This window comes from Haliaeetus albicilla, chromosome 20, assembly GCF_947461875.1.
Source record: "Haliaeetus albicilla chromosome 20, bHalAlb1.1, whole genome shotgun sequence".
Classification (NCBI taxonomy): Eukaryota; Metazoa; Chordata; class Aves; order Accipitriformes; family Accipitridae; genus Haliaeetus; species Haliaeetus albicilla.
The window spans coordinates 8,083,457-8,101,288 of record NC_091502.1 but is presented as its reverse complement, the minus strand read 5'-3'; the positions used below and the strand labels follow the sequence as shown (position 1 = coordinate 8,101,288).

The 17,832-nt window shown below is 38.8% G+C and overlaps 1 protein-coding gene across 4 annotated transcripts in view; it reads right to left on the bottom strand.

Annotated features, from left to right (window-relative positions):
• Positions 1-673: 673 nt before the first annotated feature.
• Positions 674-17,832, bottom strand: part of ZDHHC20 (zinc finger DHHC-type palmitoyltransferase 20) — a 50,041-nt gene continuing 32,882 nt past the window's right edge. For 3 of the 4 annotated variants that reach the window (XM_069808165.1, XM_069808163.1, XM_069808164.1), the window contains 6 exons: positions 13,528-13,660; positions 11,782-11,908; positions 10,409-10,498; positions 9,134-9,249; positions 8,662-8,739; positions 674-6,433 (listed from right to left, as the gene is read on the bottom strand). In XM_069808165.1, the coding sequence (XP_069664266.1) occupies positions 8,702-8,739; positions 9,134-9,249; positions 10,409-10,498; positions 11,782-11,908; positions 13,528-13,660 (504 nt within the window). In that variant the 3' untranslated portion in view covers positions 674-6,433; positions 8,662-8,701. The remainder of the gene's footprint in view (positions 6,434-8,661; positions 8,740-9,133; positions 9,250-10,408; positions 10,499-11,781; positions 11,909-13,527; positions 13,661-17,832) is intronic. The other variant, XM_069808162.1, reaches the window with a different exon arrangement.

The following is a 17,832-nucleotide window of genomic DNA, read 5'->3' as shown; positions in this document are numbered from 1 at the left end:
AAAACTGTGAGTTACCAAGTGCAGTGCTGATGATTTGAACTAGATGTATAGCTTCACCGTTTTCCTTTCAAAAGCTAGGAGAACACACCTGCTCTGTTGAAAGGGATTATCCGCTGGTACTGACCAGATGGCTCTTACTGGTCACTCTCCCTTCTGAAGGGATACTTCTGTAGAGATCAATACTCCAGACACAACTGATACTATGTAGGTAGTGCTCACTTCATCAGGCATGCAAGGACCAAGATGAACTAGAATTACTCAGGTGTATGAGGCTTGAATTCATGGAAGATTGTAAAATGTTCCAGTTTTTTTAAACTTTCTGGAAAGAATTGTTGAATTTAAATGCCAGTGTCATTGTCATGTCAGTGTCAACTTGGATGTTACTGTCCTCTTACAGAGATCATTCCTGATCTAAAAGGAACATAGCTGATTCCTGTTTGAGTGGCAATCTGATTTCTAAGTCACATTTAGTGTCCTGAAGGTATACAGTCAGCCACAAGTCAGAGTTCTTTTATTTCCCCTCTCAAGACCAAGTGACCTAGAAGATGTGTCAAGAATGAGTGTAGTCTCAGGTTTGTTGCAGCTGGAGTGTAAAATCTGTGGAACAGTTACAGAATGTTTCCCAGGTAGGCAGTTTTTCTCACCAGTATACACACAGGCTACAGCTAAGCAATTTTCAGATTCTTTCACATACTTTTATTAAGTTGATGTTGCATTCAGTGATGAATTCAAGTGTCAAGTCCATTCATATTTTGTCACTTTGGAAAAGAGGCCTAAAATGGTACAACATTTTTATTTAAACATGAACTATACTTCAGAGAAGTATGAACAGGTCTGAACACTGATGTACAAAATCTTGAATGCACTTTTAATGGTTATAAATGGCTTAAGATGGATAACATTTATGGAAAAGTATACATATGGGGAAATTGCACAATACAATTAAAACATGAAGGAACTTCCAGGCAAAGCATTGTGATTCTGTATTTAATTAATTCATTTATAAAAGCCCATTTTAAAAAGTTACTTCAAGTATTAAACTATAAATGGCAACATGTTTTCTCTGTGCATAGGACTAGTCCTATCTGTAACATACCAAAAATACAGTAAATGTGTCGTTATTACATATATCTTTTACACTTCACCTCAAACTTAAATACAGCTCATTACAAGTTTAGGTAGCACAATTAAAAATGACTACATGGAAGCAGAACAACTGGGACATTGTGATTAGTGCAAATGTTGATGACCCTTGCTGGCAAATGCAAAAATAATTGCTGAGATAACTCAGCGATATTTAATTCATCTCAGTTAAAAAGGGGACAGGGAGAGGGGGCAGATTTAACAGCAGGTTTGCTGCCTGTTTCTGTGATGATAGTTTTATGATTGTAAATTGTCATTCATAAAGATTTAAGTTTCTCACAATAAAGCTGATAGTAACAGATTAAGGGACAGGAGAAATCGGAGAGGAACATGCTAAGTGTGTAAGTTGTCAGCTAAGCAATGTGAACAGAAGGGAATGTGCCTGTCACCATTAATGCTTTGGTGCCAATAGAGGTGATCCCAATGCTTCATCCCCAACACACCTGCTTGACTGCTGAGCATGTGCTCTCTGTTTCTTGGGGCAGGGCATGGGAAGAAAGATGGGGAACCCCCTCAAAACACAGCAAGCAATCCTGTAAACATTATCAGACTTCACTACCTAATGGAAAGAAGATTCAAGTAGTTGCTGCAGAAAACAAACAGCCAAACACCAGTTTTAATCAGCATACAAACTGCAACTTGCAGCTTCATTACATGTCATGACAGTTACATAATTAAGAAAAATGCATATAAAAAGCTGTTGATATATACAAAAATTGATAGAAATGAGTGTAGTAAATGTGTTCAGTATTATAACAAATCACTATATGCAGCTGCTCTCTTTGGTGCCATTTAGGGATAGAAGAGCCTCTGATGTTGCACACCTAGCTATTTTTTAGGTACTGTGACAGATGTGTTCTTGATCTGCACTGAGTTAAAGTAGCTGCTGTTTGGAGCCTCTGTAAACACTTACGTGAATCCCCCAATCACAGACAATTTTAGACAGTGTCGTCAGAGAATGTACACTATGAAGCTCAAAGCTGTAGTTTGGTTTTGTGGTTGGTTTTTTTTTTTTTTTTTTTTTTTTAAATTTTTAATAAATATGGTCAGACAGTGCTCCAGATCTAGGCAGATCTGGTTAATCTATGTCAGTCAATGCATCTCTTGGTAAACCTGCCAGTGATGCTGCTGCAAACGCTTTTTTCCTCCTCTTGGGGCTCTGGTGAGCTACAACTGGACCATACACTTCAGATATATCAAGAATGTATTTGAGTGCGTAGTGAATGGTATTGAACTTAATGAAAACCTCCAGACCCCAAAAGACTAATTACAACACAGAAGAGCCACACAAGATCAAATGACGGAAGAAACAGTACCTGAAAACTGTAGGCACTTAGGCACTCTGGAGAACAGGACCAGTTTCTAAGAATAGCATACCAAAAGTAGCTTGGTACCTGCAAATTGAACGCTCAAGGGGCAGCTTTAACAAAAATGTTACCACAATTTCTACTCAAATCACTAAAAATAGAAGTGCCCAAACTCCCTCTAAAATAACCCTCTGAATATTTAAAGTGGAAGTTTTCAATCAAAGGCTTGTGATGCATCTAACTTGTGACACTGAGATCTCGGGATAATGCTGTAGGAAGTCAGTTATGACAGCAACCTACACCTCCTCCTGCCCTCTTCCCATAATATGCCTTTGGTAGGAGCAGCAATGATGTGCATGTTGTAGACTCTGAGAACAAGTAATCATAAGAAAAAAAACTGTATTAGCTATGTTTCAAGTATTTTCTATTTATGGATCTGCCTGCCTCATCTTCAGAGGGACAGGTTTATCATCTCAAGACATTTCAGAAATCTTGAGAAGAAGTCACACTGAAATCTTGCCCTATATCAGGCTTCTGTCCTCACACTGGGAGTTTAATGTCATTTTGTGTGCATGACTCCTGTGTGTACGTGGATTTTTTTAAAAGAAAAAAGCATTAAGAAATACTAAAGCATAGTTCCTAATTGCAGCCAATGATGTCGACTATCCTGCAGTAACTGCAATACTATTTATGGCTTGCAATAGTAATTGTTTTGATGGATCTAAAAGCTTAAGGGCTGTTATTTTTAGTGATGATCTAGGTATTTTCAAGACTTGCCAACAGAGAGTAGGTTAAAGCACAAAACCAGCACATGATGCAGCACCCTAAACAGTTGTTTTCTCAGGATCCATCTCTCTTTTGGCCTCCTGAACAGGCAGAGCCGCTCTTCTTGCTGCATTCACTGCAAGTTTTCAGCTCTTCAGTGCATGGGCCAAAAGGACCTATTTCCTGGAGCACCTCTACAGCCCCCCTGCCTCTGCTGGCAGCGATACCCTAGTCTGCTTGCAACTCAACAGCCAAACAGCTCTTTGTCCTCACCAACTTTTAAATTCCTGGCTTGCTCCCTCATTTTTCCTGTCCTACTGTTTGATACAGCACAGAGTGCCCTTGCTTACAGCTAGGGAGCTGTCAGGACAGAACTCTGGAGAACAGAAGACACTGTCCTGCTGCCCTAGACACGATACCTCCTCTGCAGCCAGGGCCTGCCAGGAAAACATGACCCTCCCATTCCACTCACTGGTGTGCCCTTAGAGTTCATCAATACAATTCCCTTAGACAAGTTAATTCCTTTATACCAGTCTGGCGTTTTTCTTAGTAACCAGTTTCCTGGAGGGGAAGAAAAGGGGGAGGGGGTGAATTTGGAAGAATCATATTTGAATCATTTTACTACATTTCATGTTTGTCAAAGTGACTTTTCAGTAATGCCTGCTTTTACACCAACAGTAACTCTGGCCTCAAGAGTATCCTAAGCACACTGCTCTCCTTTTTTCATCCGAAACATGAGAAAAATCTGGGACAAAATGTACCCATGATCTGCATAAAGATGTCAGAAACATCAGCTCTTCATGAAAAGCCACAAAAATATCCACCAGATATACAAAGAACTGGTTTCAGAAGACCAGCACTCGCTAGAGAACACACATGGAGTTAGCCCAGTCTGTTTACTTGCAGTTTTTCCTGTAGATTAACTATCCTGACTTAAGAAATCAAACAAGTTACACTGATGTTAGCCTACAGTATATATAAATTCATATGGGGGTATATCAAGCACTTTGGGGGTGGAGGAAGGGGGCAGAGACTGTATTGCTGAATCAGTGATATTTACCACATCAGAGACATAGATTTTGCTTATAGTTCTGCTAGACAATGACTGTGCATGTATGTGTTATCCCAGCTGTAACACACTGATGCAGTAAAAGCCAGATGATATCCTGGGCCCTCCATTAGTTCCACCAGTATTTGGGGCTGCAAATTTTGGTATTCAGAATGAGCCATTTGAACTTGCAGTCTTCTGTCTCTGTTGTCTTCCCAAAGAAATTTTGCTGGTGCAGTACTACTGAGAGGTTATATTCAGATGAGCAGTTCTCACTTGACATTTGAGAAGAAAAAGCTAAACCTTTCAGATTAATGTGTAGCAATACTTTTATAAGTTTTGATAGTAGCAAACGCAAAATTTCTTGTACCAAGTTTGAAGAAATGTTCTGCAACTTTTAGAAAACACTCAGGTTTAGACCGTTACTTCTGTCTCAGGAACATCCAACAGTGACCAAATCATGTTCATAGCTTCTCAAAGTGTTCTTGTTCTATAAGATTAATATCTAAGAAAATTTATTCTTTCCAAAGGCAAAAAAATACTTGCTTTAAACCTTACAGTATACTTGATACCTTAGTATCTCCATCATAAACATATTTGACTTAAGTAGCAATCAATCTGGGAGAGAAACCAAACAGGTTCTTTTGGTCCAGATCATCAACCTGGCTACTACTTTCAGTCTGTATCAAAAGGGCTCATGTCTATTTGTAATCAACATCAGCTAAACATCAGAAAAGTTACAGACAGTAAAATAGTATTTGTCACTTTTTCCAGGTGCAAAATTCCAATACCTCCCAAAGATGAGTTAGCAGTCTTCTCTATAGAGGAGTGAGGGGGAAAAAACCCCATATTGTTTGCTGTAGGTCTTAAGCTTAGGATGGACTTTATTCCTCACACAGGAAACACATTTCGCCTTTTGTGAACAGGTACATCACTGCACAAAGTACTCAATCTTTAGCAATTTCAGCATCACTTAAACTGGACTTGAAAGTGGCAGACTAAAGCATACAAATTTTCAGTGTGTTAACCAGATGTATGATCCAACACTAATTTTCTTTTAAGTACTTGATATTGGTTTAAATGGTACTTTAGAACCAATAAAAACTTGTGCCTTTATTAAAAAGATAAAACAAAACTATAAAACAGTATTTATAAACCATCAAGAGTCCCACAGAAAAAGCAGTACTCTTCCAGTTCCATTTTCTAACAACACACAACTGCAATAAGGTTTTTCTCAGGGGTACTTTACCATTTTGTTACTGCCTCGTACAGAACACTGCAGACTAACAGAAAATATAACAATTGTTAATTCCTTTTTAGATTGGCTTTTCTTTGTATGCTGATAGACAATTGTTGGAAAGTAATAATCCATGCTTTTTTCAACTAAAAAATGGAGTTTGCTTCTTTGAGCTCTGTTCTTGATATGGTTACATATATCAAGTTAAACCAATGAGGGGGCTCAATCCTATAGCAAAAAAACCCAAGTAAAAGGCTTTTATGTTGTTGTCATTGCCTTGCTCCAAAGCACAGCTAGTAGAAGGAATCCTCAGTCCTGAAAGACTTGGAGAGCTGTGATCATGGGGTAGACTGGCTAATAGGAAGGCGGGGAGAAGACACCATCCAGTCCATTCCCCATCACCTGGTGCTTGAACTATGTATAGTCGCACTTCAGACTCACTGGCCATGCTCTATGTTGATTTTCTCCACTCCCCCCGCCCCGCTTTTTTTTTTTTCTTTTCTTTTCTTTTTCTCTTTTCCTTTTTTCTTTCTTTCTGTATCCTGGAGACCTGCTATGGAAGTGACTTCTGCAGTGCCTAAGGTATGAAGTTTGCCTGTGGGGGAGGTAGGAGTCTCTGCAATCTACCCCCATCACTGCAGCATACAGAAATGCATAGTTCCCACTCTGGACCTTGTGCATCCAAGCAGGGCACTTCAGGATTTGGCCCTTTGGTAGCAGTATATAATTCAGTGTTGCATAAATGCACGTTAAGAATCTTAAGGCATCTGTCTTAACTTCCCTGCTCTGCAATAGTGCTTACAAGAATCCATCGTACTGTGCAGAAACTTAAATTTCTTGTCTCTTCCTAAAATGTTCATGTTCCATTTTCTACTGATAACTTCTTCCAAACAAAATTAAGTAATATTCAAGCACAAAACATGTTGCAGAAACCTAGTGAAACAAAAAAGGTAATTAGTGGAATTATACCATTAGCTTTGAAAAACTAGATTATAGTGCATGACAAGAATGCAGCTAGGTAACATGATTTACAGACTCCTGATTCAGGACAGCAGTTAAGGTAACTTCAACTCATAATTAGCCTTCTGGAAGGTGTGGGGCGTTGTTTTGTTTTTGTTTTAAACCTCTTATGTTTTAGAAGATTATCTGCACTAAGAATGTCAATCCATCACCACTGACCTATGGCTAAAGTCTCTTGGATCCCTGATTGGAAAGAATTGCTCGTTCATTTTGAATTAAATTGATACATACAGAGACACAAATGGTATTTGCCTAGGTGAGGCTGGGGGACTGCTAGCTGGGGGATTGGCCACCTTTTGCAAATCACTCTTTTTTCTAGAATAATCAGGGAATTTTTTTCATCAGCTATGACTTTGCTTCTTCTGCATGTTATAGGCATAAAATTGAAAAATACAACTATCAGTCTGTTACAGGGTATACAAAAGTGCATGGAACAGATGTTGGATCTCAGAGCTATTGCACAGTTGCTTACAATTGCAGGGGGACTGGAATTAACCACCTTGGTCTACAGAAGCTGTGATCAAAACCAACTGAACTCAAAACATCTGAAACATTGTGCTACTGAGTTAACCATTATTCGAGATAACACATACCAAAATGCTTTTGTGTTGGGTGCAATTATGCACTATTTATTTATACAACTTTCAAAACTACAGCAGTTCGGGTGTGACACAAAGTACACAATCTTCCTTTATGAAATCTGGCCTGACTTCAGGAAGAGAGGAAGGATAGAAAGAAAATTAATCCCAAAGTATTACCAGTTAATTGTCTAGCTTAAGCCAGTCACTTACAGTCCCTCTCTAAATCAGTGGAAAGAAAGATTAAGACCTTTCTATAATACCCTATCAAAGGCTGCTCAGATGAACTGGTCTCAGAAAATATGTATTCCTTTCTATGAAGAATAGAAAAGCGTTAGTAACCTGTTTAGATCAGATTAGTTTTTATATAGCTACAGGCTGAAAGGAGTCCCTTGCTTGGGACATTCATTTGCACATTTTTATGAATTGTTAAGAAAATTTGCAAAGGGAAAACTCATCTTTGGTGGGTCCTCATGGTTGAGTAGGTTTTTCAGAAGTACCACTAACTAGTCTAATTTTGATTTTGTATGAGTTTACATTGAGCAGTCTGACCAACATCAGTCCAAGCACCATACCATCCCCTGCAAAGACCTTTTAGACAGATTTTTTTCTTGAAAACAAACCACCCCTGCTAAACCCCACCAAAACAATGATTCTAGGTCAGAAGCCTTATTTAAAAAAGAAAGAAAGAAAAAAAAAAATGATCCTAAAATTACTGAGGTCACAAACCTCAAATATCGTGTTTTCTTTCCAAAGAAAATGGGAATTCCTCGCAAGTTCTGTCTCCCCTTTTTTTTTGGGGTGGTGGTGGTGGGAAGGCAGAAGGGGTGAATGAGTCAGCCCTCAGCATCTACAGTTGCTAGTTGTCCAAATAAGATTTGTTTCTCTTCCAGAGAGAAAAATTTAATGGGAGCTTATAAGCTTACCACAGTACGAAGTCAATATAAAAGAAGTTTAATGTAGTCACTGGAAATAGACCAAGGGAAGTTTTCACATATGCAGCAGCACTCACTGTATTTCCTAAATGCAAAGTGCATGCAGAACTCTTACATAAAAGATCACTGTCAATCCCAAGTGTGACTAAGCAGTCCGTATGCAGACACCTGTATTTACCTATTGACCTTCCTTCCTTGTATGCACACAGCTAAAGTATAAGAGCAGAGCACAGCCCACCAATATACGATTAAGAAAAAGACAGTTAAGGAGTTGTTCCTTAAGAACAGCACTTCCTCAAGACAGCACTTCATCTTGAAATCGCCTATTTAGCAGATTAGATTCTTCTCCCTGGTCAGGTGACAAATCCAGCACTACCCACTTCAATCTAAATTACAGGATTAGTCTGACTCATCTCAGATCTAGCCAGCCCATGTTTCATGCACTACAGCTTTACTCCCATTCTTGTCTTCTGGACAGCCATTCTAAGTTTTATTTAGACTTTTCTATTACTCATCCAACATCAGAGGACTCCTCTGCATTCCATGACTAGTGACTTTTGACTTCAGGATGTCTATTTTAGTTTACTCATACATATACAGAAATGGCAATCAATTATGTTGGTCTTACCTGTTTCTCATTGAGATGGTTGGTTAGTAATAAGCTGAGATCAGCTTTCCAATGAAACTATAATATGCTTTTTTGCACCTAAAATGTGAGAGAATCTCAATTATGTGTTTTTGCAGATTTGCACAACAAATAGCAAAGACTTCAAACCAGAAAGCACATTTATTGTGTTGTGCCTGTTTTAGAAAAGTATTTTCCTCCCCCTAATCAAATGTAAAAAGATCCAAAATCTCAGAACAGGAAGCACGAAAGTGAGAATTATCTATCCATTACCTTAGTGTAGTAACTCATTTTGGAGCAGAGCATGAGACAAGTTAGCCTTAACTTCTAAACATGCTGTCTTGATTCTATGGAACAAATTTTCTTCTACTTAACTCCAACCAATTCCTAAGGACTTTTTAGGCCTAAAAGAAAATGGAAAAACCCACCACAAAGAAAACCATAGAATCAACAGAAGTGTTACGGTGCAGGCTACCTGATTTAACATTTTCCTCTTCAGGGCCACTTTCCACCCACTGACTGTCACTGGCTAGCAATCGATTTTGTGATTCACTGAGTGGTCGAGTAGGAAAGGACTGACTGCCTCCAGAGCTGAAAAGTAAGCAAAGTCAACAGGAATTCTGTAATAGCAGTAGCTACTTATTTCAGACATTTGTAGAGTAGTGAAGTTACTTAAGAGCAAAGCAAACAAAACCACCTACACTGCCAACTAAAAATGGCCCCCAGCCCCCAACTCCGTTCTCCTATAGGCTTGTTCCTGTCATCACTCTAAACCCTTACCTGACATAAGCCACTCACAGTTCTAATGGAAAAAAAGCACAGATTGATAGACAAGAAATGGCATACTGACAACAAGGCTACTGCCACACTGTTAAAAAGAAAACTTAACCAGTACTGTCTGGAAGAACAACCTAATGCCATCTTATTCCATCAGTAAATGCTAGGGCTTTCTGCTGAAAATCTTCTTAATGCAAAAGGATACTCTGCTGTTTGCACAAAGGTCCTGCTCTTGTCTAAATTCCACTGGTTATGCTGCACTGGAAGCAACTTCTCAGTATTGCCTTTGAACCTCCCTAATGCCTGGTAACTCAGGTGACTGCTGTTGACAACAATCTTCAGCTACAAATTCACCAAACTATACAGAACACTTCTAAAATGACAAATGTAAACACCCCCAGAAGTTTCACATACTCCTGTGTCTTTGAATCTAAAGCAGGCTTCCTGAAAGTACACTGAAGATACAAACCATGCAAATTTGGAGGGATAAAATGTAATGAGCTAAAAACACGCCAGTGCTAAAAACCAGCACTAGCCACAATGATCTAACTCTCTCGCAAACTGTGTCTCAGCATCCCTTGTTTAAGCATGCCGGAGGAGGTAAAGTACAAGTAATACCTTACCTTGCCTTTCTCTCATTCCAAAAAAGATCTTGAACTTTTTTTTCCATGGGCCATTATTCAGTCTTCCCTGGAACTTTGCTGATTGTTGTTAAGAGCCAGTAAGCTCTCTTACTTTCTGCATTACTGTTTCCTCAGAGCCATATCCTCTGTTACAGGTCAAAACCAAGAAACAATTTCTGCATGAAGCAGCACCATTTTTTAGTCTTGATCCATTCTGTCCTTCTCTGAAGACTTACAAACTCACTTTGAAGATGACAGGAAGTATAAAAAACTAAGTAATTTTGAAACAATTTTTTCTCCAGATGAGGTACAGAACAGTACAAAATCACTAACTTAAATGCTATAGTTACCTTTTGGCAGGTTCACTTTGGCTTGAGACAGTAAGTTGCTCTGGATCCATAATCACCAAACGAGTCGGAAAGTTACATCCGTCGCCCAAACTAAACCAGAAACAAATATTCAAATCACTATTTGTAGTTGACTTAAATGAACTGAAAAGTACCCATGCAAAAGGCAAATGCTGCAGGCTCGAATCAATTACTTGAGTGCAGCGTTGAACTCCAGACTTGAGCAAGGCAGTTCTACCACTAAGCCAGATGATTAGTTAATTAAATCTTGGAGCTCAAATGATTCCCACCATATCACTCAGTATGGATTGCTGAGCACATCACTAGCCTATGTCTTGCAGAAACATCCCTGTGTCTCTGTAGACTGTAGCCTGGGTCTTGCCCCAAACCACCGTGCACATGTAGCCAGACTATCTGGTATTTACAACCCCAGAAGCATAAATAATATTTTGGTGGCCATGCTTTCCCCTCCCCACCCATCATTTTGAGGTTAGCTAAGCCTTCTTTTAAAGCAAGTTTAATCAGGATAAAATGTGGTGGCAAAACAGACTGATCGACCTAGAATATAGCTTCTGTCTTTAATCACATGAAAAGTCATGGTAGTTGAGCAAACAACTGAGGCAACTTAAGATCTCGTTATTACCTCTGCTGTTTGCTACCAGACCTCAGCGTCACAAATGGGTTCACCAATATTTTTAACTGATACATGACCCCCTAAAAGCAGTGTTGAAATACAGCTCCTACTTTGTTCTGCTGACTTTCAGGAGTGGTGGGAGTGGGCAGCAGGTCAGTCTTGCTTCATCAAGCTTCTCTGACGCTTGTCTGCAACTCCCTAACACTGGCTCAGCTGAAGTTTTAAAAACAGTATTTTGCATTGTATCAGAATTTTTTTTTGCACTGCTGCTTATTTACACGCATTTTCTCAGGCAGCTTTCAATACCTAAACTGTCATCTACAGTAAAAGGAAAGCTGTCAAGTGTTTTCAGGGGTAATAGGGGGTGTTTTTAAACTGATGTTGTCTCAATGCTGCTGAAGTTCAAGCGTTTGGTTCTCCTCTGAGTTGCTGATTACTGCTCTATAATCAGACACTAATACTACCACCAAAAGATGTACAGTTTTTGAAATACACTTCTCAAAGCTTTCCAAACTTCCATATTTAGAAGGCCCTTATCAATGAGGCCCTTCTCTTTGAATGAAAACCCTGTGCAGAATTCGCTCAGTTTTCTCCTGCACATTTTCCCTACACCAATGTTCATCATGCAGGACTTACGAGTTGGCTTTTCAGTTGTGCTTTATTTTTTTTAGGAGAAGGGGAAGCAAGGTGAAAGTCATGGAATCAATTTATCCCCCAGTTCATTCCCATTCAGACTGAATACCTGGTAAAGATAGGGAGTAGCCAATACTTCTTTTCATCTCCGAAAACCTCCCTCAGATTTTTGCTGCATCCAAGAGAAAAGCCATTTTTATCAGGGCCATTTCGAAATGTGGGTGCACGGAATGTTTCTGTAAAAGAAAAACATGCACTATCTCTAAAGTGATAAGGAGTCAGGGAAGACAAATAAACAGACTCAAACTTCTCTATTGTGAAAACAGTGTCGGGCAAGCTAAAACGACCTTGATGTGTATTGGGGGGGAAAAAAGTCATCTCAAGTAATCAGAGAGCATAAAAAAAACCAACCACAGTGTTAATGACAAAAATAGAAACAAAAGGGAAGAAAGTCACGTGATCAGAACAGTCATCTTTCTCTCTTTACATGTAACATTTAAGGTCTGAGACAGACCTAAGTACCATCAGCACGGCAAAGACACCAGAACCCTTATTCATTGATGGCTAGCTCTCTCTTTGGCCTGTGAAGCCTCTTTTGAGCAGAAGGCTTCCTCTTCTAGAAGCAATTTACCATAAGCACTACTGGACCTAAACCCATACAGTATAGTTTCTTCCACTTCTGCCAAGGTCTGAAGTTGAATTAAGAGTGTCCTGTGGTATCAGAGAAAGATGATATCTATTACATCTGAAACAGACGCACCACGAACTGTAGCAAACCGCCACCATTTCCTAGTCAGTCCAGTTACACCCTCAGCCAAGAACCGAGAGGACTCATTGCTCTCCCCATACCAAGAGCTTGTCTTTTTACAATCATGATCCAGAAAATAAATAAAGTACTGTGTGGCCAATTATGACCACTGACTTCTGGGCAAGGAACATGCTGAAATGTTCTTCAAAGCTAAAAAAGAAACTGTGAATATTCCTTAGCTGTAGGTATGTCAAAAGAAAGAGGACTCAAACAATGCTACCATCAAGCAATCAAAAAAAATCCTTTTCCTCCATCAAAAAATTCTAACAAGCTGAAAATTATTTCACTTTTAATCAACCCACTTATTTTTGAGGACAGAAATTTAATTCCATTAAAAGGTATAAGATTTTGACTTGCACAGTTGTGGAAATACCCACCAGTCCCCACCCCCCAACCCCGCAAAACACACTTTCAAAAATGCTTTAGCAAGAACTTCAGATATTTTAACTAATGCACGTAACTTGCTTGTGCTGGTCAATGCCATTTAAAACATTCAGGCATAGAAATTATGTGAATCTCTTTTATTATTTAGGAAACGTGCATCAGTGTTTCCATTTTTATCGCACTGCTTTTACAAGCCACTTCCTAATAGTGAGGTCCATTTTATATCACAGGATTTAAGAATACTCTTTTAGATCTAGTTCAAAATGTAGCATGTTCACATACAGTAGAGCCTTCATCTTGGTTGGGGCCACCCACCTACTCAAAGTATTAGAACAACAGGGTTACTGGCAAGTAGAAATTGTTACATACTTAACACTATATAAAGCACAACATAAGTGTACAGTGCCTCAGAGATCTCAAAAATACAAACAAAATAAATTAACATTCATCATGAATCTGAACGCTTGGCTCCAGCAGAGGAACCCTACACATGCTCCATTTCCCCCTATGTTTCACCTTCAATTACTTTCACCAAATATGCTTCTTATTGCACAATATTTAAAAATTCTGTTTATATGTGATGGCATATCCTGTAGGCCTCACATTCTCATCAACTTGTTGGTTTTCTCAATAAGGAACAGTTCCGTATTCCAATTAACTGACCTATGGTTGATCTGTTTTTGCCAACTAGCCAGCAGTGGTAGCTGAAGAGTGACAGTATGCTGATGAAGAACATGGCTGCCACAAAGAAAAGGAATAGTACGTGGAATTTTGCATGGGTATGTGGCAATTCATTCTGGGGAGAAAGAGAGAAAGAGATTAATACGTTAACACTTTTTAGCAACTAATGCAGTATTGTCACTAAACATTTTCTGTCATACCCATTCTGCTATAGGTCTTTCACCTCACTTTTCACAAAGAAAAAAAAGCACAAGCCCAGCTTTCCTTTCACATCATGTTAAACTGATATACAACAACGTTTAAAGCTGATGGGTACGCCTTCCACCTGAGTTTAGTAGCATGAGTGCATACGTTCATCTGTTAGTTTTTAAATGCACATTAAGGGGCAAGGAAAAAAATTTCCTATACTAAAAAATGTTAACTGTGCAGCCACAGGCAAAGAGACACAGGGAAAACATGTCCAAAATCACTTTATTTGAATGGAAGAAAAACATCCAAACCCTTTCCTGGCAAGGTAATAATACCAAACCTACTTCTGAACTGGTGTAAGGAACGTAAAACGAACAATCCTAGACAAGACCCGAGACAGATCTTCAATTTTTGATGATCTCTAAGGTTTAGACAACAACCAGCATATACCTAGCAAAAGAAATCTGCCATGTCTGACTAGGCAGAAGTGATTCACGAGAAGATCTACATGAAAAGCAACAATTTCAGTACAACCACCATATAAAAAATAACCTCCCACCCATACCAGATAGTCAATTCCACCCCCAACTATTTTTAGGCTTGCACTTTCAAGAGGCCAATGGGATTTGTAACAATACTATTCCAGTTCTATATCCTTAAAATCAGAGTACTTTTAAGTAGTTGACCTTTAACAGCACTATGAAAGCAGAGAGGCTATTTTTATTCAGCTGTTTAGTTAGCATTATTGCCATTACTTTTTCCATTAGCTCATTCAGTATACCCACTTATCTAACGCTTATTTTTTTAGACTAAAACACATTGCAATTAAGATCAAGTGCACACAGGCATATCTATATCCCTGTACACTGCCTATATTCATAGGAAACAGATTACAAGTCTCCTTCCTTCTGTGATGGTGTAAATAGCCACCGTGAATGACTGGATGAGAAAAATTATAGTAGGAGCAGTATTTAAATAATTACAGCAATATTGGATTTTACCTTTGGACAATTCTCTGCAGCTTTCCTGTGGCAAAGCTTTGCGCAAACAAAGACAATTTATTAAACACTAGTATTATGTTAAGACGAAGCGTTTGAAAACAGCACAGGCTTTGTTAAGAACAAAATGGTCGGTGTGCACACGTGCTCTCCGACATGCCGAGTTCCAACGCCCATCAGCAGCCTTAGCCCCCATTCTCCAAGAGAATGGAGGAGAGAGTACGTAAAAGCACACTACTAACTTCCAAGGCACAAAATTTTCTACTGAAGCATGGAAGTATTGCTATTCAGATTGTAGCTGGATCACTTTCAAGTGGTTCCTCAGCTTGAACAGCATGACTACACCAGGTGCATTCTTTGCTAGTTGTTTTGATCACAAGTAAGGTTTATGTAAATATTCTGTATGATGAAACCATTCATAAAGGTCTGAAAAGCTCAGTATACTCCAGAGGTATGATGCAATGGTTTATAAATTACAAAAATCTTTCTGACTTTGGGACATATTTACTACCATTAGATGTAGTTTCAGTCAAAACCATAAAAAAAAAAATTGCCATTCTTTGCACAATTTTCTTTGTTCAAAAAAAAAAAGAGCTCATAATACATCAGTACAGTTTTTCTTCTTCCCAGTGTCCTTCAATATTGAGATATGTTTCTGGGATGTATCTTTAGCATAACATCTGAAATTGAACCAGTAGTCAAGAAAATAAAACCAGAAACAGGAAAGCTTAGTTTAAATTAGTTTCTAAATTCCAAACTTTATACCTAAACAGTGGTATTAGCAGTCTTAGCTAAGATGCTAGCACTTAGTGAATCTGTTGTAGGCAAGATGTATGGCTTTTAAGTTACATTAATCTGTGCAGAAAGCCTAGGGAGAGCCCAAGCATTTACCTTAGAGTCACGCAGATATACACACCATTTTCCAAAATGCTGGCTACCATCAGATCATGCTACAGTAAGCAAATGATAGCAGAGTCCAGCTCTCTGAACTGCCATCAGTTCAGTTTCCTTATTTACTGCCTTTTTTTTTTTAATGCAGTTTTGCTTAGACAATTTGTGCAACACTCCCTCTTCCCCCTGCTGTACGGATATGTTGTGTTTTGTGATCCTTTGAAATCAAGGCTAGCAAAATACATACTCCAATTGCTGCTTATGCCTAAGCTTCATGTTAAAGCTATGATGACTTTTCCTACCTCAGAGCACAATGCAGTGTTCCCATTTCCTAATTAATTTTTGTAACTTCTACTTCTAAGACTCTTTTGGAATTGCATATTTAAACAAAATAGTTCCCCATAAAGAATTCTCAGGCCAGTTGATTTTGAAGATCAAAGAGCAGTAGCAGTAGCAGCTTAGTCTTTGTGTTTTCTGTGGGCCAGAAAAATATGTTAATTTCCATTTTTATGTTCCATCTTCCAAAAACAGTAGCTCTGTAACTTGGAGAAGGATCTTTTGAATGATGCACGATTAATTTGCATGATCCCCAGGGAGCATTTACCTCTTCTGACTACCCAGTTTCAGCCACTGGTTGTTAAGTTCTTGAATGACAGTTGCAGAACTGAAGCATCTTTCAAAAAAAGGCCAATTCCTTCCTGGAGAGAAGCATGCAGGCTTTGAGTGCATATAACAGGCTTATTCACAGTTGTGTTCTAGCAGCAGTCCACATGCCACAGCATGTGAAAAGAGTGTGAAACTTCAGACATTAGTTATTTAAAATCATTATGCTCAGCAGCAGCACAGAAGCAGAGACTTGGAAGTGAGACAGCTGCAGAGCTTACAAAGGGAAGCAATTTGCACAATAAAATTTGGGCTACTTAGCACACATAATAGACTGAAGCCAGTCACTATTGTGAAGAGTCCCCTACAAACTCCTTCACAAGCATAGAGTCATATGAGCAACTATCAGGTCACAAAAAACCCCAAACAAAACCCACAACAAAAAAAGTGCTGTCAGAGATTGACTCGTTACTCATCTTTCAGTAGCTAGGTCTAGCTTAAAGCTAGAAAAAACTCAGAAGATCTGGTATATGTCCTTATGTGTCTATGCAAAAGGAATGAAATCTAACTAAGGATCTGGAATTGCTCTTTTTTGTTTTGTTTTTTGTTTTTGTTAATACAACCAAAGTTTTGCAGAAGTGTGTGCCACCTACCCAGAAGCCATATTACACCCATGTATTAGCTATACTCAGGATTGCCAAAATAATTTGGAGGACAATGAAAGACATCGAAAACAGCTGGAAAATACACAAGTTTCAAGGGGGAGGGAGTGCAGCGAGAATGAGGTTAGATATGAATATACACTGCGAAGTACCACCATGCAGTTTGTAAACAAGACATCAAGGACTGGGCGTTCAGCCAGTGCTGATGTTTGTGTCAAATACATTTGGTTAAACTGAGGTTTTATCTGCTTATCTTTAACAACTTCCTAGGTAGAAATAAAAATTTCATGAGTATAGAAAAAATGGTTACGAGTATAAAAAAAAGGAGTCATTCACATTCCCTTGATCTACAAAACAGATTTTAACATCTGCATCAGTGTGTAAGCCTGTGGTAAACGTTTACAGCCAGTATGGGTGTTCCACCAGTGTTATGAACAGTACCAAGATCCTTCTTCAGCACTTCTGCATAGAGCATGAAATATGCTATGTAGAAGTCTTGCACGTGGCAAGCAGGAAACACAAAGGCTTTCTTCAACAGAAGAGTTTGGTAGGTGTGCATTTCTCACAATGTTTGCAAGTATCTGCATATGTGTGTTGTGTCTCTATGCAAGTATTGTGAACAGTGCAAAACAATGGATTGCTAAAATTTGTGTAGTTAGCACATACACCTTCACAACCTCATTACTACAACTTTTGAAGCAACCAAGGCTACACTCCCCAAGAAGCAGTTCATCTTCCATCCTAACACTGGACATATGCAGCAGCTTATTGCACACTTTCTCTGAAAAACATCCATGATGAAGCAAAAAAGAAAAACTACCTTCTGAAGGTATACTATAACATTTCTAATAGTCAAGCTTTGGGGGGAAAAAACAATACCTAGAGAGCCTCAACAGAAAATGTCAAAACGGCAATCTGTCTGATGCTGTAGCACACAAAGCTGA